We start from the raw sequence: 27,069 nt of genomic DNA on the forward strand, positions 1-27,069 counted from the left end.
CGGGACAATGACCTTTGGTTATTGAGTTCGAGTTGGGTTTCCGAACGCACTTGTTTCAGTCGACGAAAATGGCGGCTCTTATGCCTTCGCTTCGGCATTGCGTCGTCTAATGTGTCGCACAAATTTTTTACGTTTTTTGTGTGAAAATGTGATTATGATGAATTAAAACCTTAAGGGAAGTGTCATTTTAGTGTGTTTCAATATGTGTCGGACAGAAATGTGTCGTTTTGGCGTTGGAAACTGGATTTTCTTGCTCGTTTCTGTACATTTGTTTACGTGCACCCAAGGTGAGCATTTACATTATAAATATTACTTATTAAATATCGATCGGCGAGCTTATCAAGTTGTGATTCAGAGCTATAGTTAAATTAACCGTCAGTTACTATAAAATTCCTTTTAAATGCCTAATTTTGTGGTTAGTTTCCGTAATAAAAGATTTTCTAATGTTAACTGCTAGGAATGGTATGTTTGCTTACTTACAAGGAGGAGTTAGACATTTATTTACGTTACTACGGTTCTTTTATGGGGCTATTTAATTATGGCTACACATTAATGTCGTCTTGATGTACGAGGGCCGCTAGGGAGCTATTTATTACTTTTAGGGTTCTGTTGAAGTCCATAATCGACTCCGAGATGTTAAGATGCCGCGCAAAGTAAATAACTTTTTATTGAGTGTTTTCGTCTAATTAAAACCGATATTTTGTACGATGTTTTTATAGCCTATTAATTGGAATCCTTTAGCTGAAATGCAAACAACGACGGGTGGTGATTTTTTTAAACTTTGTACTTTAATTTTTTACTGAATTATTCGCTATTTAGCTATTTATTTCGGTAAAAGATTGTTTCGGAATTAATTCTAAAGTTAGTTAGCTTCGGCTCCTAAAGTGTTACCTACGTAACAGAATAAGCAAGCAATCGTTTAAATATTGATATGATCTCTTGATAAGACTTCACGCGTCTTAGACGACTTTAAGTAGGACTAGGTAGGTACCTACCTATAGACGCGTTGCGCGTTACATTAGAATGACGGACTCAAATTTTATTTAGTTGATTAGGGCTCCCTTACGTGTAGAATATTTAAAATTAGGAAAGACGAATGTATGTTTGGATTCTATGATATCAATGCTGGAGTGACTCAGGGTTCTGTATGGGGCCCAGTTCTCTACACATTATTTACTGTAGATTTACCTCAAAGTCCAATGTGTGTGGCAACACTGTGGCAACTTTTGCTGATGATACTGCAGTACTTGCTTCTCACACAAATTCCGTTAGAGCAACTGAAATCCTAGAAAAAAGCTTTCTAGAGACCCAGATTTAAATGGATAAGTGGAGAATAACGGCCAGTCGAGCAAAATATCTGCACATAACTTTTACTCTGAGAACAGGTGATTGCCCTCCAATTAAACTTGATAACAACGATCCCCACGCTCGGTGTGTAAGATACCTGGGTATGCACTTGGATCGTAAACTCACGTGGAAAAAACATATCCAAACGAAGCGGGTCGAACTAAACTTAAAATATCGAGGACTCTATTGGTTGCTTGCTAGAAACTCTAAGCTGTCTACAGACAACAAACTCCTGATATACAAAACAGCACTCAAACCCACATGGACATATGGATTACAGCTCTGGGGCTCCGCCTGCGACTCCAAGATCAAATTAATCCAAAGAGCTATTTCCAATCGGAAATTATCATAAAATAATTAAAATATCTAAGAACACATCTGCTCATAGTAGAGAACTGATTGCAGAATAAAAGAATAAAAAAAAAAAATTGAATTAGGTAGGAGAAATGTAAATAAACAAATTGATCGATAATCTAATTGCTAAATGATCGAACCCGGAACCTTCCACTTATTAAAAAAAAAAAAGCGCTCGCCACTGCCCCAAGGAGGTTAAGAAATCACACATTGTTGACAATCCATGACCCTTGCTTCGCAAATGATGAACAAAGCAACAAAGACACTTATTTATGTTACAAGAGCACCGGAAATTATTAATTAATCAATCTTAAACCAGGTGGTAGATTGAATTTCTTAGTGTTGTCCTTTTCCCATTGTTCACTGAAGATACCACTACTAAATTCGTTGAAAGATTAGTTAGATTGCTAAATTCGGCTGTAAATTGTAACTAACTTGGAAGACTTAAGCAATCAGTGTTTGACCATTGATTGCAGCATAGCAATTTGCGATAGTGGGTACCGTGGAACTGGTAGGTAGGTATTTAGCGTGGGCATTCCGAATGTCGGTCAAAATGCGAATCACCTACAGTCGTGCATAACTGAGCATTCGCTGTGCATTTATCACATTGAGATACAACTAGGTTCTAGAGCAGTCGCGTATAACGGAATCTATGCACACGGCCGTGAGATATGATGAGTATTCATATAATTCCTACGTAATAAATATGTATCAGTAGCCTTATTAAAAAATTAGCTCGATCGCAATCGAGAAGTCGTTTTCGAGTATGGAATACTTGAACATCTGAGTAAAATGGATCATATTTACTGGTTCATTAATCGTCAAATTTGCCTGTATTTTGTTAGCTCTGGCTTATGAAAGAACGTTTGTAAAAAAAAACTCAGAGATACAGGATTTGTGCCTTTAACGCGAGTGTTTTTAGGCCTATTTTTCTTTGACAGACACAGAGTTTGATAAGCGAAAATAACTCGATTGCGAGTGAGCAAATCTTGCTGAGAGCCTAAAGAAATAAGGTGATCTGTCGAAGTTTATCTTACAAGTTGTCTCAGGTCTAGTCGGCCGTGGCTATAATTTTACTAAGTTCAGGGACGACACCGATGAGGAGTGCAACATTATAACTGCCATAATCCTAACAGGTTAGCCCGCTACCATCGTAGGCTACATCATCACTTGCTTGTGGGATTGCAGTAAACGGCGAACGTATAGTTTTAGTAATATGCACGCATACCTACCTTTAATTGATTTGGATATTAATAACTTTTATTTGATTTTCTTGCTACATTAGTACTATTTGTGTACACGGAAAGGCATTTTGCGATGGGAATAGGTAAGTGTTTTGGAACAGCCAGTGCTTTTCTAACTTGCCCAGTGGCTCCACTTTGCGACGGTGCTTCGTCTCTTGTTCTTAGTACATCATTGGTCAAAGCTTTGAAATGTCAGTAACTTATCCAGCGCTGGGTTATTAACGTGTCATAATCAAATGCCTGTATATACAAATGGGAAGTGAGCTTAACAAGAAACACACTAAAATTACCGTAGTTATACACGTAAATCCGACTGTGAGACGATGTAAGATTGTTATTTGAACCCAGGACCTCGTTTTCTTTTATTTAACATGCTAACGACTAAACGCACTCGGCAATTTTAACACTTTATATTTCTAGTATGATCCCAGGCTTCCGATTTACCATTGTGAGAAATATCATCATCATATTTGATATCAACCCATTACCAGGAACGGATGAGATGGGTTAAGGCATGATTCCACCACGGTAGTCCAGTGCGGATTGGTGGTCTTCATACGCCTTTGATAACGTCATGGAGAACTCTCTGACGTGCAGGTTTCCTCACGATCTATTTCCATAAATGCACATAGAAAAGGTAAAGGTGTGTGCTGGGACTGGTGTGGATTCGAACTCGGCCTCCTGAAAGTGAAGCCGAAGTTCTAACCACATTAAATATGATACGGATAATGTGGTGGTAAAAAATGGCATAATGAAGTCGTAAGCAACGCCGTGACTGCCTCAGCAACAATATCAGAACGCATTTAGCAGTCACGATCCTCACATAAATCAGATTCGATCGCGCGTCAAATTACACTCGCTTTTTATACCGATATTATGGTGCTTTCATAAAACTAGATAATCGCACTTACTGTACGGCTGACAGCTGCTTAACCAAGATTTGTCCGTAGAATTTTTATCTAAGCATGGAAACCTTTTGTATAGTAATTATTGACGGACCAAGAATATGGCCCATCTAATGTTAAGTGGATAACTATCGCCTAAAATACAGAGCAATACATCGCAACGTGTCCATCAACCTGTTGACGGACCAAGAATATGGCCCATCTAATGTTAAGTGGATAACTATCGCCTAAAATACAGAGCAATACATCGCAACGTGTCCATCAACCTGTTGACGGAGCAAGAATATGGCCCATCTAATGTTAAGTGGATAACTATCGCCTAAAATACAGAGCAATACTTCGCAACGTGTCCATCAACCTGCGGCGTAGATGCTAAGGCTCATGTGCTTGTAATTACACCATGCTGCTTGGCAGCAGAAATAAGCACTCTGCAACTCTGCCTTCTTTGTTGCTGTGTAATACAAAAACCTACAAACATTACATTATTTAACAAAACAGCATGGTCGACGTCCACCGTAGTGTTGTTGGTCATACGATGGCTTTAGCACTGCTAATTTAAAAACGATTCTTTTTACACATAATGTTGAAACCATTTTTAGGGATACACGTAATTGTAAAAGTTATTTTAAAAAGCACCCGTTTTTTTTTTACTTAAAAATATTTGTTTTGTAAACTGTTACTCCGGGATGCTTCAAAAACAAAAACAAACGCGGAGGAAGGTGCGGGCAAAAGCTCGTTTAGGATAAGGCGATGAGTTCTGTTGTGCTCGGAATGGTGGAAACGTGACCTCATGAATGCGAGCGGAGATAAGCGTGACAATTGGGAGCAGGAGGTCACTTTCACATGCATCGGGCGGGGTACATTAAAAGCGTTATATTATATGGTGGGGATACCATTTGGTACTTTGAATACCGGTATGACAAAGTTTTTGTCAAGATCTGTAGCGCAGTTGTGAGCGCTGTGATCTTATAAGCGGAGTACCCAGGTTTGATACCGCCAGGAGCAATATTTCTAAGTTTTCAACAATACACACATCGCCAAAATAACTGATGAATATTTTTTTTTGAATAATATAAAAAAATACTTTATAGTAAACAAATAAACAACCAGAAAATGAAAAGCAGTCATGTTCATCACACAAAAAACCAGTTGCAGGAATGGAACCCATAGCCTTCGATTCAGAAAGCAGGGTCGCTGCCCACTGCGCCAAACAGCCGTCTCGATAAGGGCTCGTCTCGGCAGAATCAAATAGGGGTATGTATGTACCCGTCCCTCTAAAAAGTTAGCCCGCCTGCAATCTTAGACTGCATCATAATTTCGGTATTTCTTGCGTCTTTGAGACAGCTTCTAGGATCGTAAATACCTACTAGCAATAGGAGGCAAAAGCTCTACGTATAATTTATTGCGCCGTAAAACTTCGGATTCGGGACCTAACATAGTATATGAGAGCCGCATGTGTTCCCAGCCTAAAGGTCTGCTCCCACGGGAACCCAATAGCTTGTACCTAACACAGCGATGGTGCAGTGTGTTCGATCAGGTTAGGGAATAAAGCTTACAGATGACAAAACCAAGAATAAGCTAAAGCAACAATAACAAATTTTGACCGGATGAAAATGGGACTACATACATGGGAATTTTACCGTCTCAAAGAATCAATTTTTATATAAATTGGTTTATAAAAGACTCTTGAGTCACAGAGTTCTGAGCTAACAAACATAAAAATAGAAACGAATTGAGAACATAAAAATGTTGCTTTAATGGCGCGACGGCGAATAATTCGCCTCAAAATATCCGGGCTTCGACGCTTTATGGGTTTTTTAAAGGCAATTAAAAAGACTCGCTTCCTAAACTTGTGGGTCTCCTCCTCCTTTTTTGTAAGTCTAAGGTTGAAAACCTAAATTGTACAGCAAAGCATTCTTAAAATACATTTCTTCATCATCGACCCACAAGTTTAGGAAGCGAGTCTTTTTAATTGCCTTTAAAAAACCCATAAAGCGTCGAAGCCCGGATATTTTGAGGCGAATTATTCGCCGTCGCGCCATTAAAGCAACATTTTTATGTTCTACCCGCTTATTCGTGCGGGCACTTGCGAGATTGCCTGATTGAATATTTTATAGCCCAAGGACAAAAAGGAGATTTCCTTTGTTACAGATCTCGGTATGTCATGATTTTTTTATAAAATGTCAAATTTCTGTGCCGGATTCTATCAAGATCGAAGAAGATGCGATTATCGGTGTGAAGATGGTTGTGTTGAACATAAGAAACAAACAGACAGATGCATTTTCGCGTTTATAAAAGAAGTGGGTATAGATAAGTAGAGCAGAGATGTACGATGAAACTGTACAATATGCTCAAATACAGTGGTAGCTGTTTGTTTTCCTAGGATATAAAGTGGGCTAGGTTACTGTCCGTCGACTAGCTCTATGCCAAAAATCAAGTTGCTTAGTTATTTAGTTCGGGCTTAAAGCAAGGGCATGTCTTTAGAAACAACTCAAAGTTTGACTTTAATAGAATTGAATATAAGCTATACAGCATCTGCAAAATATATCGTATGCTAGAGGTACAGCAAACATTTGTGTGGTTGAGTAATGGCATGATTCAGAAGGTCGATTTGCACTTTCCAATATATATATATGTAAAAGCAATGTGATAAAACGGTCGATATAGGGCATATTAAACGATCGAAGCTCGAAGTTAAAACTCATTGATTATGTCGAGGTTACAATATACAACTGATGAATTTTTTAATGACAAAGTTTTTTGGAAGCAGTTTGTTCCGCTCACATCTCCCACTGGATATTACCTCCTATGATTATTGATTAAGCAATTATTCATTGTAAAGTCATCATCTGAGGATGCGCGATGTCGGACCGAAACGTGTGTAGAGAGTACATTTTGGAAGATCTGATGTAGAGTATAAAGATTGAAGAAATTTCACCGTACTGATTTAACAATTAAACTTAATGTTCATTATGTATTATATATTGAATATCCGCAAAGTAGCGCTTTCTATCCAATGCAATAAAAGAATAATTGTAAAATTATAAATTGTTGCCTTTGAAAATAGAAACTGCTCTGTTTATTGCTAGCATCTTGTTGGTAGAATCTGCCTCGCAAACCGGTTGTACACTGCTGATCAACTGTAAACAGACAAACTTGATGATGAAATTAAGAATTCACGAAAAAGGCTTACTTGAAATAAATGCATTTTTAATGATTAAATTTAAATATATAGGTCCCTTTGTTCCCAAAAACAACAAGTTTTGTTTCACCACAAAACTCTATGACTCCTTTTACGGGTTCAGTATCGCAATACAAACACAGACCTACTTCATAAGCCTTTGTTTTCAGTTACCTAAAGCACAAAATAAAACTCGCTGGGGAAATGTTTTTTTTTTACGTAGAATGGGAAAGGGAAAATTATTTTACGGAATCCTGACAAAGGCCGAGGGGGTTAACTTCAGAGTGTAGTTATATAATTGCGATAGCTTTCGAAATAAGCGTTTTTATGTGAAAGCCACCTGGGCAAGGATACATACTAGCATTGTCAATCCTTTATTTTATTTCGTTTCATATTTATTTAACTCAATTCTTGATTACATTCGTTCGGTTTCTTTAAAAATTCCGGAGTACTCTTTAGTATGTCGGGGCTATGAATTATCCTATGCCCCACTACAGGATGAAAACTATGTCAAACAATTATACATAAAGATCGGTATAACAAAAGGGTTTTGGAGAGTTTATACAGACAGTAGTGCAGTTCTGAAGTACGTACAGTTCTGGAGTACTATACATAGAAAGTACATATTCTGCAGGAAGCAAGCTATGGATTATGTTTCCATTCCATCAAGACCAATAGAATGGTTGAACAACCGTTAGAACCCAGTACTTTGTGATCAAGCACGCTAAGCACTAAACCAATGACGCTGCCACAGTATCCAACATCGGGGAAAATAACTACATTTCGGATGTCACAAACCTAAGTTATTCTGCTCATCTCCCAGCGGCCCCTCACGTACAGACAGAACCGCCTCGGTCGCAATTCCGTAGGCATTCGTAATAATAACAGCGAAATTGAAAATAACGCTCGAATCGGTTGGATTCCTGGCCCTGACTTATGACTGTGTCCGCATCGCCAACATATCATATTAATGTCGAATTTCTGCTTTCAAAGGAAACTTGTATTATCCAGGGAATGAAGTATTCTATGTCAGTTTTATGTTTTTTTTAAGGAAATAGAAAATAAACACTTTTTTTCCTTCTTGAACTTCTTCCTCTAGGTTCTAGTCACACTATCCTTGCATTTTTCCACTTCCGCCGTCAACTCACTCTACTTCTATACGCATACACTATTTCACACAGTCAATCGTCACACCGTTACAAAAACCCGACACCGTGAAGTTAGCTATAGACAACATTTAAGTTTTTTTAAAAAAGGTTTGTACGCTTTCAATTGTCGAAAGTCTGCGGGCTGATTTCTGTGATTTAATTGATTCAGGTGTACAAATATCTCAAATTTTAATGTTGAGTGAAATTTGTTGTCCAATAATGAGATATCTAGATAATGCGTTATTATAAAGCTTGCAATGTATTAAATACCATTTTTCTATATTTGTGTCGTTTTTTCTACAAAAGTAGAATAAGGCGAAAGATTTTTATCTTGTTACCCCAGAGAACTAACTATAAGTTATAACGCGTGTACATAAGTACACAAATTTTTTGATCTTGTACATACATATTTTAAGGCTAAAGATTAGCTTAGATCCTGGAGAAGGGCATGGAACATGAAACCTTTGAGCTCGGGAATAAATTCCGGTTTTTAAAAACCGAAACAAACGCGGATGGAGACACAGTCAAGAGCTAGTGATTCCATATATAATTGGTTTTTATTGGTTGATATAATTGCAGCCACTCAGTATCCTGCGTTCGACAGAAGCCAGTCGCAGATAACCGCGCAAGGTGGAGATATTTCTAGTTCCGATGCTGAATTATTATTTTAATTACATTTATCCTGTTCGAGAAGTGCGCAATGTGGAAACGATTATGTTTTACTCGGTCATCCCTGTATGGATGGGAAACTACACGTTCTGTTTAGAAAGTAGCTGCCTTTAAATAAATTATCTTTAGGGTGAGATACCTAATCAATTTTTTTGTTTCAATTCTACCGAATTCAATTACTATTAGCCTGAAATGCCTGAATCTCTCAGCCAATTTAATTCTGCCTGAGTTAAATTGGTTTTAACATTAAGGTAATATAGTTCACATGGGATCCCAAAATTAGATCGGACTACATTGAGATTATATCGTGTAATTTTATATCGGTTGAGCAGGTCCCAACTTAGAGCTGCCAGACCTACATTACTACCTAGTCTACCTAAGTATTTCTAGAACGTTCTTTATCTGCTGTTAACAATTTTTCGATCTGGCCAAACCACATGCACCTTTTAAAAAAATAAATAATTGAAACCGCCTTGGACAAACAAAGAGCACTTCTAGTTTTTTATTCAATGTTTTCTTATCAAATAAAAAGGGGTAATTGCTTTATATAGATATTATATAGAAGTACAAGTAATACCAATCTGAAATAACATTCTTTATCCGACCGTATATGTAATGTTGACATGTCGTTTTCTCACTTACTGCTATCTGCACAGACACGCCGTCCTGTCGGACTAGTTATTATTTATAAGTTATTACAACTCTCTTATCTATGATATTAGTACCTAGCGCGACTTTTAACGCGTTTCCCGAGACTTTGTCCGCTTTCAACTTATGGTAAGTAATTTTTTCCATACAAACTTTCATTCGCAACCCACCGGGTCGCATCGTCCTCCTGTGCTATTACTTCTTTCTCTCGGCTCCTTAAGATCGTTATGTTGAATAGCCAACAACCTTGCCCTAGAATTGGGCTACAAAATTATAAAAAAAAATTGTAATCCGACCGCCAGTTCCAGAGATTAAAGTGTTCAATTAGACAAACTTTTTAGCCTAATTATTACACAAACTATTTTATATATTTTTATCTTTCATATTTATTGTTATCTTTGAATACGCTTTTCTCTACATACTTGTGAAACTGCCGTCAAAATTGCTTCAGTTGTTTCGAGTATTCTCCCACTTAACTTTTAGTAGAATAAAAAAAAAGTTACATACCTGACAAGCGCCGGTTGGCGCAGTGGGCAGCGATCCTACTTTCTGAGCCCGAGGCGGTGGTTTCGATTCCCACAACGGAAAAATGTTTGTGTGATGAACATTAATGTTATTCAGTGGGTGATTTGTATATTATAAGTATTTATTTGTATTAAGTATTTATTTGTATTATATTCATGAAAATATTCCTAAGCTATCTTAGTACCCATAACACAAGCTACGTTTACTTTGGCGCTATGGCGATGTGTGTATTGTCATAGAATATTATTTATATACCTTTATAATATACATGTGACTTTTACATTGATCCATCCAACCTGATGTTTATCAAGCCAGTATTCAAAAGTTCAGTTCAGTTTTTTACAGTGTCAGCGTTAAAAATATAGAAAATCGAATTGAGACCAAACGAGACCCGAGTCATACCTGCCGAATTAGTTTTAATAAAGTTGGTCAATCCTTCCTTTGTTTAACCAACTGTATTAATACTAGGTTCACTATATATTGGACCCAGGACTGATTCATAGGCATGCTTATCACTGGGAAAACGAGGTACCATAAGTAAATAGTTGGAAAGTATATAATTTTCTTCTGAACCCAAATAATAAACGCTATCATTCGCAGTCGCTCATCATCATCATTATCAACCTATTACCGGCCCACTACTGGGCAAGGGTTTCCTTTTAGATCCAACAGATTGCTAGACTTCACACACGCCTATGAGAACAAATAATAATAATGGTATGGGTTTCCTAAAACGCACATCTCCGGAGTTTAGAGGTGCGTACCAAGTATCAAACTCCGTCCTCCCGAAAGGGACGCCGAATTGTAAACCGCTACGCTATCACCGCTTCATCCGCAGTCGTTCAAGTTAGTTATTGCCAGTCAGGCCACGTAGCAAGGGAGTGGCGGGCACGCGCCGCGTCGTCGTTTCAGACAAATATCTTCGCTTGAATACCTACCGCCTACGCGCCTAATTACGTACCTTCCAATACTCAACTGCTATGGTACTCTACACAACGTTACTTTTAAACAAAAAAAATCCTTATTCATAGAGTGATGGCGGGGGATACTATTAAGGGAAAACGAAATATACCTACTCATTTTAACACTTACAATAACAATTTCCTATATTTGTCGACCTCTGGCGCACTGGTCACAATAGCGACCACCACGGTCACTATTGTCTTATAAGTTGGACGTCCTAGGAACGATCCCCCTATCGTTATCCCCGCATCGTTAATTCGGCAATTTATCATTTCTGAATTTTGTCTGATGTGGTCTGGTTTTAGCTAGTTACCTCAAACGTTTGTTACGATGCCGCGTAGAAATCTAGTAGGGATAATATGCGTTGAATAAAACTGCCATGCCTCGTAACGGGTTAGGGTAAATAACTAAGATATTTTATTTAATAAACTAGATGAACGCTTCGGCTTTGCCCACGTTAATTACGCGATGCAGCGTACTGCTTCATTGTCTGTACCTACCTCAATAAATCAGATACCAACGTAAAGATTTTTCAATAGTACGCAAGTCCAAATAATACAAACCTATACAAACCTATCATATTTAGTACAGATAGTATTTAAACGAACGACTGAACAGGTGTCGGCGAATAATATTGCTGTTGGAGGTTTAATCGCTCACTACTTGAAATTTTCAATCACGTAAACATTGGCAATCGCAAATGCCTGTCCCGTGGACCTACTCCCGTTTTGCCTTATTTAAAATTACTTTGAATTCCCTATAGAAAATGACTGCATCAATATAATGTGGCTTAACAGCAGCACGACATATTAGTCGATATCGTTGGGTAAGCAACTAAATGGGTAAAAAATCGGCCCAAAACGAGCGACTAACAAAGAAACCCCGAACTCCCAAAAAAGCGCATTTCATACATTTCGTACTTTTGATAGCCCCGTGGCTGGACTTCGGCTTCACTTTCGGGGAGTCAATTTATTTGGAGACGTCACATAGATAGTAAGGACACTTGGGTAGCTAAGATGAAGCCAACAGCAGCCAAAATAATAAAATCCGCTCAATAGAGGTTACAGAAAAGTGGAACATTTATATATGTATTATACGTATATATATATATATATAGAATTTTTTTTTACCCGATAACGGTAGGTCAATGAGTTAAGTTATATATATACACACTACTAACTTAACTCATTAACCTACCGTTATCGGGTAAAAAAAGTTCTATAAATTAATTTTCATCGTAGCCTCGGAACCAGTAATGAGCACTTCATCCCACTTCATATATAATATGACATACATACCAACTCGTATATAGGTAGGTATTGGTTAAACATAATATCTGTGAAGACACAAAAGTTGTATCCTGCGGTTTTAATGAATGGGAAACCTCTACAATAAAAAAGAAGAAAATATTGAACTGGTTTTGTAACGACATCGATGTTTATTACTTTTTATCTCTTTTTAGGGTTCCGTGACTAAAAAGGTAAAAAAAACGTACCTTTATGGTAGAAATAGGTTCAGCCGTCACAACCTTATATAGAGGTCATTATTAATGATATCTTATTGACATGACAGTTGGAATGGTTATAGATATAATTCATATGGAAAAAAATAATTATTTTCATTACAAAGAAGTAAATTTAAATATTAAAATGGGTTATAGAAATGTTGTATTACCGCAGGACTTAATTAGCAGGTTTTAAATATTTTTTATAATTTTTGACACTGCATATTTTAGTATATGAAGTATAGCCATTTCTCTAACTAGCCTAGCTTTTAGCAAAAGAGGCGAAAATGGGAGTATTGATGTTTTAAAATGTGTCTACCCGATTAAATGGATTATCATAATATGCAAGGACAGATATGTAGTAACATTATTAATATATTTTTTTATCAATGTGAAAAATGCTAAAAGTAACTATCAGTTCCGTAGTCTTATAATCAGCAAAAGCTGTTTCTTAAAAACCTTTGTTAAAAGGTTCGGTGTTTTCGAATAGGAAATTATAATTACTATTTATAGGTTTCCTCCTAAGGCACGGAACCTTTGATTCGCGAGTCAGCATCGATCTTGCGGGTTTTATTTTGTTTTTCTCAACCACTGTTTCTTCGCTTATGAGTATGACACAGCACGTGATTTTTTTGTTTTTAATAATGGCGACCCAGTTCATTGCTCCAATGTAGACATTGGAGCAATGAACATTCTTTACTACACGACTGCCCAAAAATAACTGTAATTTTTTTAGGGTTCATGTAAGTTAGATTCTGTATTCTCAAATAACTACCAAATACCGGAACAGATTTATATGTAAGAGGATACCTCTTACATATTAATTTAGAAGCTACCAGCTATGATTAAAAAAAAAAATGTTATGTCGGCCTAATGGCTTAATGAAAATTCGTACGGTATTTTCGGCAGTCGTGTTTTTTATTTACCTACTGGTCATTTTTGTTCTCTCGGGAAATATAAATAAAACCCGGAAATTTAAAACTGCCGTGGAAGCATAGGTCTAACAAAGAACAAGGCTAGGAAATTAACATTTTTAATTAGACTGTTGGATAGGGTGCTGTGAACAGATTATTTGGGTTAAAGGATTTATTATAATTTACTCTATTCTATTCTTTTCTACAAACATTGATATTAAAATAATTTTTAATGCGGTGCATTAAAAAACACTGTGTAACGTTGGTAATATTTTTTAAAATTAATTTATTTTAAGTATACCTCTTTATAAGCACTTTTGGAATGACAACTCCTCTTTTTCTTGTGGCTCCACCGCCGGTTCGGAAGGCATTCTACCGGGTAAAAAGCAGGCAAGAAACACAGTAGTTGCTTTTTTCAACATTAAATAATTTAACAATCATTGTTCTATCTTGTGTTAGATAAAATCGAGCCCGAGGCTTTCAAGCAACCATGAAATTAGGAAAAATATCAATTGCATAGTCATGATCATGAAGCTTAATTTGCGACAACATGACAAAAGTTTAAAAGTTTACATTCTCCACTCAACACAATTCTTCCTATTTACGCAGGAATCAACGAATGTATACACTTTTGTTGTACACCCTAGAACTACAGTACAGAAGCTACATAGCGATCTCTTCATGGAAACCAAAGGCGTAAAAGAACATAGCTAGAGGTATAAGGTAGGTGCTGCAAAATTTATGATAGATAGTCATTTAAATTTTATTAAAATTAAAATATATATATTAATAAAAAAATCATCATCAGATGTAACTTTAGTACCTACGCACAATTGCAAAGGATAAAAGAGATAAACTATATTCTACTATCCATCACAAAAGGCATTAATCACGTCCAGGGTCCAAGATGGCTTTGTGTGAAATAAAAATGTCAAATTAAAACAACCTGACACCGTCCAATTTATCTTTTTAAGGTTCCAAACCTTATGGGGAAAACGGTGCCTTTATTCTAACTATAGCGCTCACCTTTTATAAATTACCTTATTAATCCAACTGCTAATTTCAAAAAGATATGCTACGAGGTTACCAAAACTAGCTGCTTTTATGTGGGGAAAAAAAAGTACCCACGTTTTAATGTTAGGTCATACCATTGTACTTGTTATTGTAAACGCTTATCTTTTAAAAACTGCTGCGAAAAAGTATGTAGTATATGGTACTTTGCGGTACTATCTTGAGGTTTATTTTAAAAATCCCGCTGTAATTGTTCGTTTCGCGGGGTAAATTCTTATGTCTTCCTATGTGTATGTGGAGTCACATATGCCGCTTGAAAAGAAGTTAAACGAGTCCCATGGGTTACAAAGTAAGGTGTAATTTTCGACTAAAATAGTCCGATAAACAGGTGAAAAATGTGTTTGAAGATTTTAGGAAAGATCTATGTTTTTATAGTGGAAATAATTTCGTTGTGTTCAGTACGGAACCCTCTACGCTAGAGTAGAACTAGTACTTACCTCGATTTGACTATCTCAATAAACATCTCATTACTCAGAAGGAACGAGTGCGGCATAGTAATCAGAGTAACGGGGTTCAATTAAGCCTAATTAAGTTAATTCAATTAATTCAGTCGATTCAGTTAGCTGCGAATGCGCGCAGCAATCTGATAAGGGATGCTAATTGATGCGTTCACAGGACTTTTTATATTACCAGCAGGTTCATGTCTTTATTGCGCTTTATTCTACTCTATATAGGTAATATAACGGCCGACTGGCGCAGTGGGCAGCAACCCCGCTTTCTGTGTCCATGACCGTGGGTTCGATTCCCACAACTGGAACATGTTCGTGTGAAAACGTGAATGTTTTTCAGTGTCTGGGTGTTTATCTGTATATTGTTAGTGTATTGTCATGTAAATACATCAGTGGCGTGCACTGGGTTTCTTACCAGGGTATGCATACAGCAGGAAAATTGCATAAAACGGCAAAAATCCTCCTTTTATACGAGTTATATATCAATTTTAGGGTATGCAGTGCTTTTGTGCATGTATGAAGTGCACGCCACTGAAATACATGTATTATATTCATGAAAATATACATCAGTCATCTTACTACCCATAACACAAGCTACGCTTTCCTTCGGTCTAGATGGCGATGTGTGTATTGTCATTTGTCGTATTAGATTTATTTATATTTTGTTGTACGTAATTAAGTACCCAAATATTGCGAGCTCTAGCTGTCAAAAGTTTAATTATTAAGCGACTTTTTCGCTAATTTATATGCCTTAGGACTTTTTATACCTACCTAGTGATCATCATGAGACACAATAACGACAATTATTATCACTGGTCAATATTCGACCATAATTAATTTAAATTACAAGTTTGAACATTCTTAAGATTCTATATATAAATTATAAATCTGGGAAATTTCATACTCCTCCGTCCGCGTAATTTTCGTATACCGGGGTACAAAGTTTTTGCTTCATGTATTAATTTATATAGATATTATCAGTGGCCTAACGTCTTTCTTGTCATTTTGTCTACTAGATTTTATATTTTAATAATTTTTTTAGTGTTTTTACCTGCAGACAAAATATTTACTTTGGAGGAAATATCAAATTAATAGACTTTTGTAATGCATTTATAATTGACAGTAATTTGAACCTATAGTGAACGCTGCCTGATTCTATCGCTTTACGACTAAGCTTATCAGTCTTTATCAGTCTTATATGCATTTAAAAAATTTGAAAATTAGATTGTAAAAGTGGAAACTACCCACATATTGCAATCTGCAGCAATAAAAACTTATTATTTGCCCGATTTGTTCATTAAATCCATTTTTTTTTATAGTTATATTATTATACAGTTATACCATTTCATTTTTCTTGCAAACCATACACTTGCAAATTAACACTGTTTTCAATATAACACCCTGTATAAAAGTATAGGTACATCTTTATTAAGACGTGCCTGTAGTTAGTCAAAATTGCGATTTAGCGCGTGCAGCTAATTGGCCATGAATTATAAAGGGGGTATTTCAAAGGGGTAGGACTGATCGTGAGGGGTGCGTTCGTTTGAGATAATCCTTTTCTTTGACTGCGTAAGCTGCTTGTAGGTATATGGGGGTGTCTGGTTTAATTTTAATTATCGTTTTGAAGCCTCTATTGGTGCAGCGGTGCTGTTATCTCGCGTTTGATTCCTATCTATGTAAAAAGTCAAAACAAATATTTCTTTATTCAAATATGCCTACAGAAGACTCCTTTGGTGTGTATGTATACAAAATTAATATGGTCTTATCTAAAGAAAAAGCGCTGATAGCCTAGTGGTTTGAGCTCCGGACCCACGCTAGCTAATATTTTGAGTTATTTGCGTTTTAAATTTAATATAAGCAATTTCAAACTTAGATCGCTTGCTTTAACGGTGAAGAAAACTTCGTGAGGAAACCTGTATATCTGAGAGTTCTCCATAAGGTTCTAAATTGCGTGTGAAGTCTACCAACCCGCACTTTGCCAGTAGGGTGGACTACGACCCCCCGCATTCTGAGACGAGACCCGTGTCGTAGTGGGCTGGTAAAAGGTTGACATTGATCAAACCAAGGTTTTTTAGTATCACTATCTCAAATTGCCACATAAAACTTTTAAATAACCACCTAGATAGAGCAATAATATTTTGTTTGAGGAGGGCCCAGCTGGGTCATTAATATGTGCATGATTCTGATTCTTTAATAAATCGTATCGTATACCTACGTCCTCATATCCAACGAAGTCAATAGATCAAGAGGACGGCTCGACAACGTAGTTTCGATGAGCCGATAGTGTATTATTTTCAACCATCTGTCGGGAGCATCTTTAGAAGATGCGCGAGTTACAGGCGCACAGCGGACTGACGAACTATAAAAAAAATTTGACTAAAAAGAACAGACTTTGTTATACAACTAAAAAGCAAGATATTAATATTTAAATATACTACGACAGTACACACATGGTTATCTAACCCCAAAGTAAGCGTAGCTTGTGTTATGGGTACTAAGATAGCTGATGAATATTTTTATAAATATAAAAAACATAAATACTTATAATATACACAGATAAACACCCAAACACTGAAAAACATTCATGTTCATCACACAAAAATTTTTTCAGTTGTGGGAATCGAACCCACCGCCTTGGACGCAGAAGGCAGGGTCGCTGCCCACTGCGCCAACCGGCTGTCAAAATATTTTCTCCACCATTTTTAAGTCGGTGCCAATAAAAATGTAGAAAGTAACTATGTATAGATCATATACTTCGTATTCCTTTTTATATAGTACCTAGCTAGGAAAGTAGTAGTAATTTTTAACATTTTACTTGGCACCGACGTAAAAAGGTCGTATAAAATATTTATTTCTGGCTTTCTAGTTGTATTATAAAATTGGTTCTTTTTTGTCAAAAAACTATTTTTGACGATTTTTGGTATCGAATGTGAACTGCTCATAAAGTCATAACCTATTACAAACCATTGCTTTTACCGAAGCCGTGTTAATGCTTGAGGAAAAATACAACCGAATTGTGATCCTCTTTGTTTTCTGTAGGTCGGTTAAAGAAGTGTAAATAAATACCTCTAATTAAGGATTATTTTTAAACTATGAAAATTAAGCTATACTCTGCTCTGCTTCTTAGAGGAATAACTTGGTATGGAATTTTTCAAAACGAATAATAATAATTGATTACTCCAAATACCAATCACTTAAGGTTAAATTAATAAAAAATGCTCAGTTACTCGTTTAATTAATGGTTTCTTTTAAGTTAAAGCGCGATCAGTATAAGCCGCCATTTGCTCTGATTGGATTTAATCCATTTCATTCTGTAAAGTAGGTTGCGCATCTACCCGCGCCGCACGTAACGATAACGCACACATTTGTCTGGATCGCACGCGCTGAATACCGAAGCGCGAAGGGGATGGGCCTTAGCCCTTTAGCCAAGTTGGAGGTCTACAAATAATATTTTACATTAATCATCATCAATCCAACAACTACTTACTACTGGGCTCAGGCCACTGCTGCTCCAATTCTAGTTGGAGGGATTTAACGTTTATATTATAACTAGCGTACCCAGCCCGCTTCGCCTTGCTAGATTTTGCTTAATTTTATTTAAACAATAACCTTCCATCGTTAAATTTTTAATTATTTATTTCTCTCCGTATTCATTCTCTTCTATTCTATTCTCTTCTCGAGCGGGTGAAGATCATTATCTACACCCATGTACACCCAACAATAGAATATCATCATAGTAAATAAAAGCTGTATTTGACAGTTCAAAAATAGGAGTGCTCCTATCGTCACCAAACTTTACAGGATTACTCGCCAGGTCAATCCGGAGATTCCCTGAAATTTTCATTGAAATCGGTCCAGCCGTTTTGGAGCCTATACGGAACATACACACACACACACACACACACACACACACTTTCTCTTTTTTATATATATATATATATAGATAGAAGTAGGATGGTATGCATGCATTCGATCGTTGTCCTAGATGCCTTGCGACTCGCTATTATCTATGATGAATTATGTCCTTTATCTCCGAAAAATATTTACCAGATCTTCATTAAAACTTCACAATACATGCTTGATAGTATACACTTTCTAATAAACAAAGAATGATTAAAATCGGTTCAAATTTAACGGAGCTATAAAGTAAAATTGATAAAAAATTTCATCTCATTTCCCGGGAGAAGCTTATTGTTTATCGGAATAAAAAGTAGCCTACATGTTGACCCGGAATATCAGCTACCACTATATCAAATTGTATTTAAATCCATTCAGTAGTTTTCACGTGATGCCCGGACAGACAGACATACGGACAAAAATTAAATAAAAATCTGTTTTTGACTCAGTATTGATTATGAAGCATACACCGGTCAAAAATTTTAAAAAATATTAAATGTACAGAAATCTTCCGTGTACAGTTTTATTATAAGTATAGATATAGATAATAATATTTGGCACCGACGACCTGACGTGCTCTCAAGGGCAATGGGGTGGTCAATGCCAATTTTCTAACGCCGAACTGGTGCTGACCCAATAGATCCCGGAAATGTAACCCAGGACCTCGTGATCCGTAATTGGACATACTAACCACAAGACGAGGTAACGAACGAGGTAAATACAAGACAGTGTTTTTTTATTATACGTTGAACAGAAGATATGTTAGATCTATTAGAGTATTAGTTTTAAACATCACATGCGATTTTCGATAAGTATCTTTGACTTCTCGGTAATAATATTTCATAGTAATTTTTCGTCGCACGGAGATTGCTCTCGCAGATGTGCGATAAACTTCCAAATATATTTTGATCAGTACAGTAAGGCCGCTATCCATTCAAATTGGACCATCTTTAAGATATTCCCTTTCACTTTTGTTTTAAATGGATTTCAGTTAGTATCTTGGCAGATTGGGGGTGATTTATCAAGTTGAACCTTATCGCTGATGTCCTAAGTCCATTTTGGTCTGCTGCAGTGACGTTATCTCCTAAACAAAGGATTGTAATAGGATTTTAATCTGTTGAGGTTCAGATTTCTTCGGCGGAGGGAGGAAATGGGATGTGTTTTGTTTTCGATGTGTTTTCTTGTATTGTTTAATTATATATCAGGTGCGGAACGCCTTTCATTGTTTCCTGCCACAAGGTATACAACTTCAGCACCTTCGAAACAACAGCTGGGTGGATAAGTTGTCTAATCTTTTTATTAATTTCCATCTCATAGTCGTCAAGACGAGAGGTTATTTTAAGATAAACAAGTTTATCTTAAAATAACTCTGTCATGTGCGTGCAATGTATGGTATTTCGTGGTTGCCCTACGCAGTATGCGGACTTAGAAAAGAGAACCTAAATATAAAAAATAATACTTAATAGACGCAGGCGTTACTTTGCGGAATTCCATCGACATTAACTAAATGCGACGAAAAATTACATTCAGTTGGATTTGATAATCCGAGATACAGAGGAAAATAGAGAGTATAGTGTGTCCACAGACTGCACGTGTAAAATGATTGGCAGTAAGCTCTAAATAATGCAAGCTTTACTTGCGTGGTACACCGTGCAAATCTGCGAGCCAGCATATTGCCTCGGACCGACAGCGCCCGGCGCTCCCGTTCGATGTCGCTATCGTCATCAAGGCGTTCGGTTACTATGTGGCTAAGGTACTTGAACTTAGCTACTTGCCTCAGAGGAGAGCCACAAAGTTGAAAAATAGGTTTAAACGTGCTTGGTTTTTTTTTTCCAGTGAAGACAAGAAAGTCACTCTTTTTGGAGCTATAAGGTAGACCCTTAATTAATATTAGCCGTAGACTATAACTTCGTCCTGTGATACAATTGTTTGTTTCTATGCTAATAGATCTTTCTTATATTTAACTAAAATGCGTAGTCGGTGGCAACTGCAGTGGTCATTGATTACACTTTTTTATTTATGGATTTTACGTTCATTTTTACTAAACGAAGACTTTCCGACGCTGCCAATTGTAACTGTATATAATTTATAAATTTTTGAAAACCCCGACTTTCAATATAGTGTTTGGTATTCTACTAGTCTGGCCCTTTTATTTGATAAAAATATTTTGGGAATTGTGAAAATAAAAATGTAATTCGTCATTCCAATGAGGCGTTCACTATCGACTAATTCAAGTAAAATAAAAATACAAACAAAATCGGTTCATCCGTTTGGGAAATACAATGCCACACACAGACCCGTCAAACTTATAACAACCCGTCCTTTTTACGTCGGGGGTTAAGAACCACCAACGGCGTTGGAGTTTAGTAGAATATGTGGATACAATTTCGCGTGCTACATCTAGATTAGTATTATAAATATATAACATTGTATGTTTCCACCTTGCTACAGACAAATACACGTCCAGCAGGATGCTAGTTTATCAGTCCGCACCAATCACCGCAAACACCGTGCCACAGATACAACAGATCCGCGCGCGCTAGAAAGTGGTCGGTGGGCGCGATCACGATATGCGATACCGGTTTGGTGGCCGTGATGCATTGCTGTGGGTTTAGCGTTGCCGTGATATGGCTGCTTTACGATGTACAAACAGATTTAAGCAGCGGTGATATCTAGGTACGACTTCGGCCTCTCTACTCACCTTTTCAGGGTTATGTACATTTTAAGCAATTAAATTTCGCTTGCTTTAGCGGTGAAGGGAAGCATCGTGAGAAACCATGGCATCAGGCCATGCAGCCTGAGAGTTCTCCATAATGATCTCATGGGCGTGTGAAGGCTGCCAATCGGCACTTGGCCAGCGCGGCGGACTACGGCCTAAATCCTTCTCATTCCAAGAGAAGGCCCGTGCCGATAAGACAGCTATTATATCCAAAACATTCAAGCTATTTACAAATGCAATTATTTGGCTCTATCTGTTTTTTGAACTAATATTTAGAAGGATCAAACTGATAAAATTATAGTTAAGAACAATGTTGGCTATGAAACAGATAAAATCGTAGATATAATTCATCGTATGCTGACGGTAAATTTGTTTGGGAGATGGAGATACCTTGCCACTGACAAATAAATACACTTTCAACTTATAACAACTCTACATTTGCGTCGAGGGTATAGAATATTTTTCTGCCGACTCCCAAGCGCAGCGGTGAGAGCTATGGTTATAAGTAGGAGGTCCCTGTTTCGAGGCCCGGTAGAGGATTTGGGAATTTATAATTTCTTAATTTTCTCTGATCTGGTGTGGTGGCTAGTTACCGACCGACAACAACGTGCGGCTTAGCGATTTAGCGTTGGAAGACATTAGTGTTGGTTTAATATAGAGCATGGGTTTAATATAACTGCCATTCAAGACAAGTTACATTTTAATCAAGTTGTAAGTACCTACTGGTTGAGAAATATCAAAAAAAATTGTAAGCAGACACGGTCAACGGCTTGTTATAGCTTTTCTTGGCAACATAAGGTTCAGGAGAACCACTAGAAGGTACAAGTTAGGTCTCTAGAATACTAACACCCTCTGTTCTGGGGGTGGGTACAAGTGGGCGTACGACTCTAGCTGCTCGTTAACACGCGCCCGACAAGCTCTGCATCACTACTTATTGAATATTCATGCTGCTCCCACTTAGGGGTGGTAGTGTTTTTGCGTGAAAAATATTTTAAAAAATGCAGGAAAAAAATGGTTTATTATTGTGTTTCTATCTACACATTAATATTATACAAATAATAAAGCCTTTGTTTTTTTATAGTTCGCTTGTTTTTTTTTTTATTTTACTAAAAGTTGGAATAACTTGATTGCAATCTCACGTGGTGGTAAGGGTTGGTGCAGTTGGTAGCGGGCTACCCTGTTAGGGAGTATGGCAATTATATTAAACCCATATCCCTAATCGACGCGCCTACGTACCGGAACGCTAAATCGCTTAGCGGCACGTCTTTGTCGGTAGGCTTGTAACTAGCTACGACCGAAGGCTCCTACCAGACTAGACCAGAGAAAATTCAACAATTATAAATTCCTAAATTGCCTTTGCCGCGAATCGATCCCGGGACCTCCAACGTAAAATCACAGCGCTCACCGCTGCGCCAAGGAGGTCCTCAAGGATTTCAAAGCTCCATCGTGTTTTTATAGTAACTGACGAGCCAAGCATCACTTACTAGTACTTACCAACAGGTGCTTTTCCACTTGGAAAACCATCGCCTATAAACAGAACAACACTTCGCAGGGCATGCCATACAAAATGCAGCCTTATGTACATCAACCTAAGTGACGAGACGTAGGTTTTAAGACTCATGTGCCTATAACAACACCAGCAACCACCCCATTCAGAACGGAACACAGCAATGCTGCTGACAGTTTTCAATAAATGTATATTTGCCAGCCCTATGAATAATTGATGCGTAGGGCCGAAATTAAATCGATAAACTCAATTGACCGGAAGTACCTGCTTTAAATATAGATGAAGGACTAAAGCGAAGGCAAAACCGCCGCGTCGAACCTGCGTCCTTAGCGGCGTTCAAGTTTGCGTCCTACGTGCGACAAATTACAACACTACAAAGAAATGCGCTTCTTGTTAGTTGGCGTTGGCGTTTGCGCAGTTTTGACCTTGCTTTTATGTGGAGTTTTGTGAGTGACCTCCCTGATGAAAATGGGACCACCATTTTCATCAGGTTGTCTGTTGAAAGGATGCTGGAGAAATCGAGGGAATTCTTCAAATATTGTAGGGACACCTATAACTCCTATAGCTATTTGGGTATTTTTAAAACTAACTTGAGCATCTAAGAATTATCGACGAAGAAGCTATCGATTTATTTACAAGAAAAAGTGACTTTGTTATCCAACTAAACAGCAACAAATAAATATTTTCTACAACATTTTTAAGTGGGTGCTAAATAAAATATAGTAAAGTACTCGTATCTACTTTCCTTGCTTCTAGTTTCACATAAAAGGGAATAACGAAGTATACGATCTACAAATTTTTATTTTTATTGGCACCGTCTTACAAAATGTTCCAGTAAATATTTCTTTATCGATTGACATTTTTACCAACATAACATATAAAATTTACATAGAAGTTACCACAGAAGAGATATGTTGGCACATAAAAACATCGACTAAGCTGAAGTTATACCTACTAATATAAATTATAATAAAATTTCCGGATTATCGAATCCGGGACCTACCACTTTAATCCGCAGCGGTCACCGCTGCGCCACGGATGTCGTCAGATGTAATTATTACTTTCTCCCACCCTCTTGGAAACAAGACTTAACTCTGTCTCACTGCACCGGTACATTTACAAAACTCTTTTTTTATTGTAAACGTTGCCGCCAACTAGCTGTGAAGCAGCGTGTTGGACCTAAGTTCTAAATATATCTCTTCTATTAGAAGGGGGAGGGCACAGACCCAGCAGTGGGATATTAATACTAATATATTAATTATTAGTTTTAATAATTAATTAGAGTTTTTCCGCGATTTCTTCCGCGTAAAACGTCTAATAGGCGGTGATAGCTCAGTGGACTGTCTTCACTTTCGGGGAGCTGAGTTCAAATCCCAGAACGCACCTCTTACTTTTGTTATGTAAGTTATGTGCGTTTTATGCAATCAAAATATCACTTGCTTCAAAGATTAAGAAATACCGTGAGGAAAAATCGTGAGGAAGCCGGAATGCCTGAGAGTTCTGCATAATGTTCTCAAAACGTGTGTGAGTCCACTACCCGCACTGGGCTAGTGTGGTGGACTACGGCCTTAAACCATTTCTCACTATGGTAGGAGACCCGTGCCCCTGTAGTGGCCAGTAATGGGTTGATATGATGATGATCATCAAAAATCGTCTGATAAGGAAATTTTTCCCCTTAAATATATTCGTTTGCCATTCCACACACTATACAGAGATCCACCGCCCACCCGCATTATTACTTTATTTCCTCGGCTCGTAAAGGTCGCAGGGTAATTTTTAATAGTACGTAAAGGTTATGGCCTCAGGAATTTTACTATTAAATCCAAGGAGTTTATTTCAAATTCACTGGTAGTTACAAAAATTGGCGCCAACAAACAATCAATCCAAAAAATAAAATACTCCAGAGCTATTATTAGTATTGAGATTTAGATTAATTTATCTTAGCGACATATCACAGTACGGTTAGTTACTAATCCTCATAATATTTTTATTGTGCCATCAGAGAATAAAGTACAGTAGGCAACCGACTGCGTCTATTGATCCTATCTGTTCACGCCGCTTAAATCCTTATTGTCAACACAATAAAATACATAACAGCGTGGTCTGTTTTCGCTTTACAAAGGAAACATAACGGCGCAGGATAAGACATGTCTGGGGTTAAATTAGGCGGCTTTCTCGCTTCAGGCAGATGTTGGAGGAGCAAATATAGCCGGCTAAAGGTGGGGCGGAACCGTGAGCGGTGGGTTGAGTGTAAAATGACACACAACACAACCGGCTGACTGACCGACAACCTACTGCTCAAACTGCTGAACGCAGAAATTGTTTAGATGGACAATTTCTTTTAGTACACTAAAGGTGTTTCTTTGAGTAAACTAAGAAAGGTTTTTTATTTTAACCTACGCATAAGAAAGATTGTATGAAATTTGTTATTTTATAGTTATAACACCGAAACGTGGTTGGCTCAAAAAAACGAAAAAAAAAACGGATTTCACAATTTGTGAAAATACTGCCCCAAAATGGGTAGGTATTATAGAAAATGAAAGTGTTTGAGTCTTTTAAGTTATATCTACAAGAATAGGCTTAAATGTATATGAAAGAAAACTTATATTTATGCGTGAAAGAGGTTTTCTTTACATACCAACATATTATATACCTACTTGACGTTTTAAAAGTGCTTATATTAGGCCTACTTGAAATAAATGAATTTTGATTTTTTTAATAAATTATTAATTAATAAAGTTACATGTTGCACTGGTAATAACTCCACTTGATACTGATTAATAGATAGGTAAATTAAATGGCCTCGCAAATAATGTTTGAATCGCTTGTTAGTTCTCGGGGCTCGTGGCCCGCTGTAGAGCACGCGCGGTACATTAACTTAATGAAAGTTTGACGGAACACATTCGACGCGCCGCCTCATCTGGTCCCGTGAGCCAGCTGGAGCGAGGTGGAAGGATTGCTTGACGTTACCGGAATAACCACGACAACCGGATCTACTTACGTTCATTAATATACAATACTAGTCGTTGCACGTGTCGTTTGTTTGATTCGGTCTTTTAAAAATCCCTCGTGAACCGTTAGTTTTCCTTGGCCCAGAAGTTCATATCCCATTTTTTGTTTGGAACTTACTTTACGCCGGAACAATTTCATCTAAGTCCCGAGCTCAGGTTCGCTCCCGTTTATGGAATAGCTCTGCCAAGTTCCAGCTTGATGCACGTTCAATCGGTCGGTGATGAGCCGATTTTATACATTAGATACTGAATATGCAATTCGTCAATATTTAATATACCAGATAAATTTCGGGAACAAGACAATTTTGGTCCAACTTTACTTTCATAACATTGAAACGCGAGGCAGCCAAAATATCTGCTCCATTACTTGATATATTGCATTGACGTACAAAGCGCCTTGCCTTAAGATCTGAATTCTAGCTTCCCCGTTACCTGTATAAAATATTCTTGCAAGTAAAGAGTAAATCTTGTATGAAAGGGCGCTCCAATCGTACCTGAAATGCAAGCACAGTTTGCTATTGGAAGAGTGATTACGTATCTCAGGACAGGCTTGCGACAGGCGTATATCTTGAATCTTTGATGTCAATCGTCACTTTTGTATTTTTCTGTGCAAATTTACGTTTGACGGCAAAGATCGTGAGATTTACGACTGTCGCAAGCCTTGGGAGATTCGTAATCACCCTGCGAGTACGATTCAGCAAAGGGCTAACTATAACCTATATAATAAAACCTATTAAAAAATGAAAAGTTAAATAAGAATTGAATTTATTATATGTATATCTTTAAAAATATCCGACAAATTTTAGGATCTTTGACCTGGAAATTAATATCCTAACGAAACGCCCGCGAGTTTCAGCGTGTAACGAATGTATTTAATGATGTGAGTTTTGAACTGCTTTTACGCAAATTATATCTCGTTACGTCACTCGTGAGGGCGCTTTATAGCTCCCGAAAAGAGGCCGGTGCGAAAGGACCCTCTCGAGGGGGCTTCATACGCAAAGGGGGCGATACGA

At 37.3% G+C, this 27,069-nt stretch overlaps 1 protein-coding gene across 1 annotated transcript in view; it reads left to right on the forward strand.

The window, feature by feature from the left end:
* Positions 1-137: 137 nt before the first annotated feature.
* Positions 138-27,069, forward strand: part of LOC120625259 (neogenin-like) — a 120,819-nt gene continuing 93,887 nt past the window's right edge. Inside the window, exon 1 of the mRNA XM_039892266.1 lies at positions 138-287. Within this exon, the coding sequence (XP_039748200.1) occupies positions 203-287 (85 nt within the window). The 5' untranslated portion in view covers positions 138-202. The remainder of the gene's footprint in view (positions 288-27,069) is intronic.

This window comes from Pararge aegeria, chromosome 7 (assembly GCF_905163445.1).
Source record: "Pararge aegeria chromosome 7, ilParAegt1.1, whole genome shotgun sequence".
Taxonomy (NCBI): domain Eukaryota; kingdom Metazoa; phylum Arthropoda; class Insecta; order Lepidoptera; family Nymphalidae; genus Pararge; species Pararge aegeria.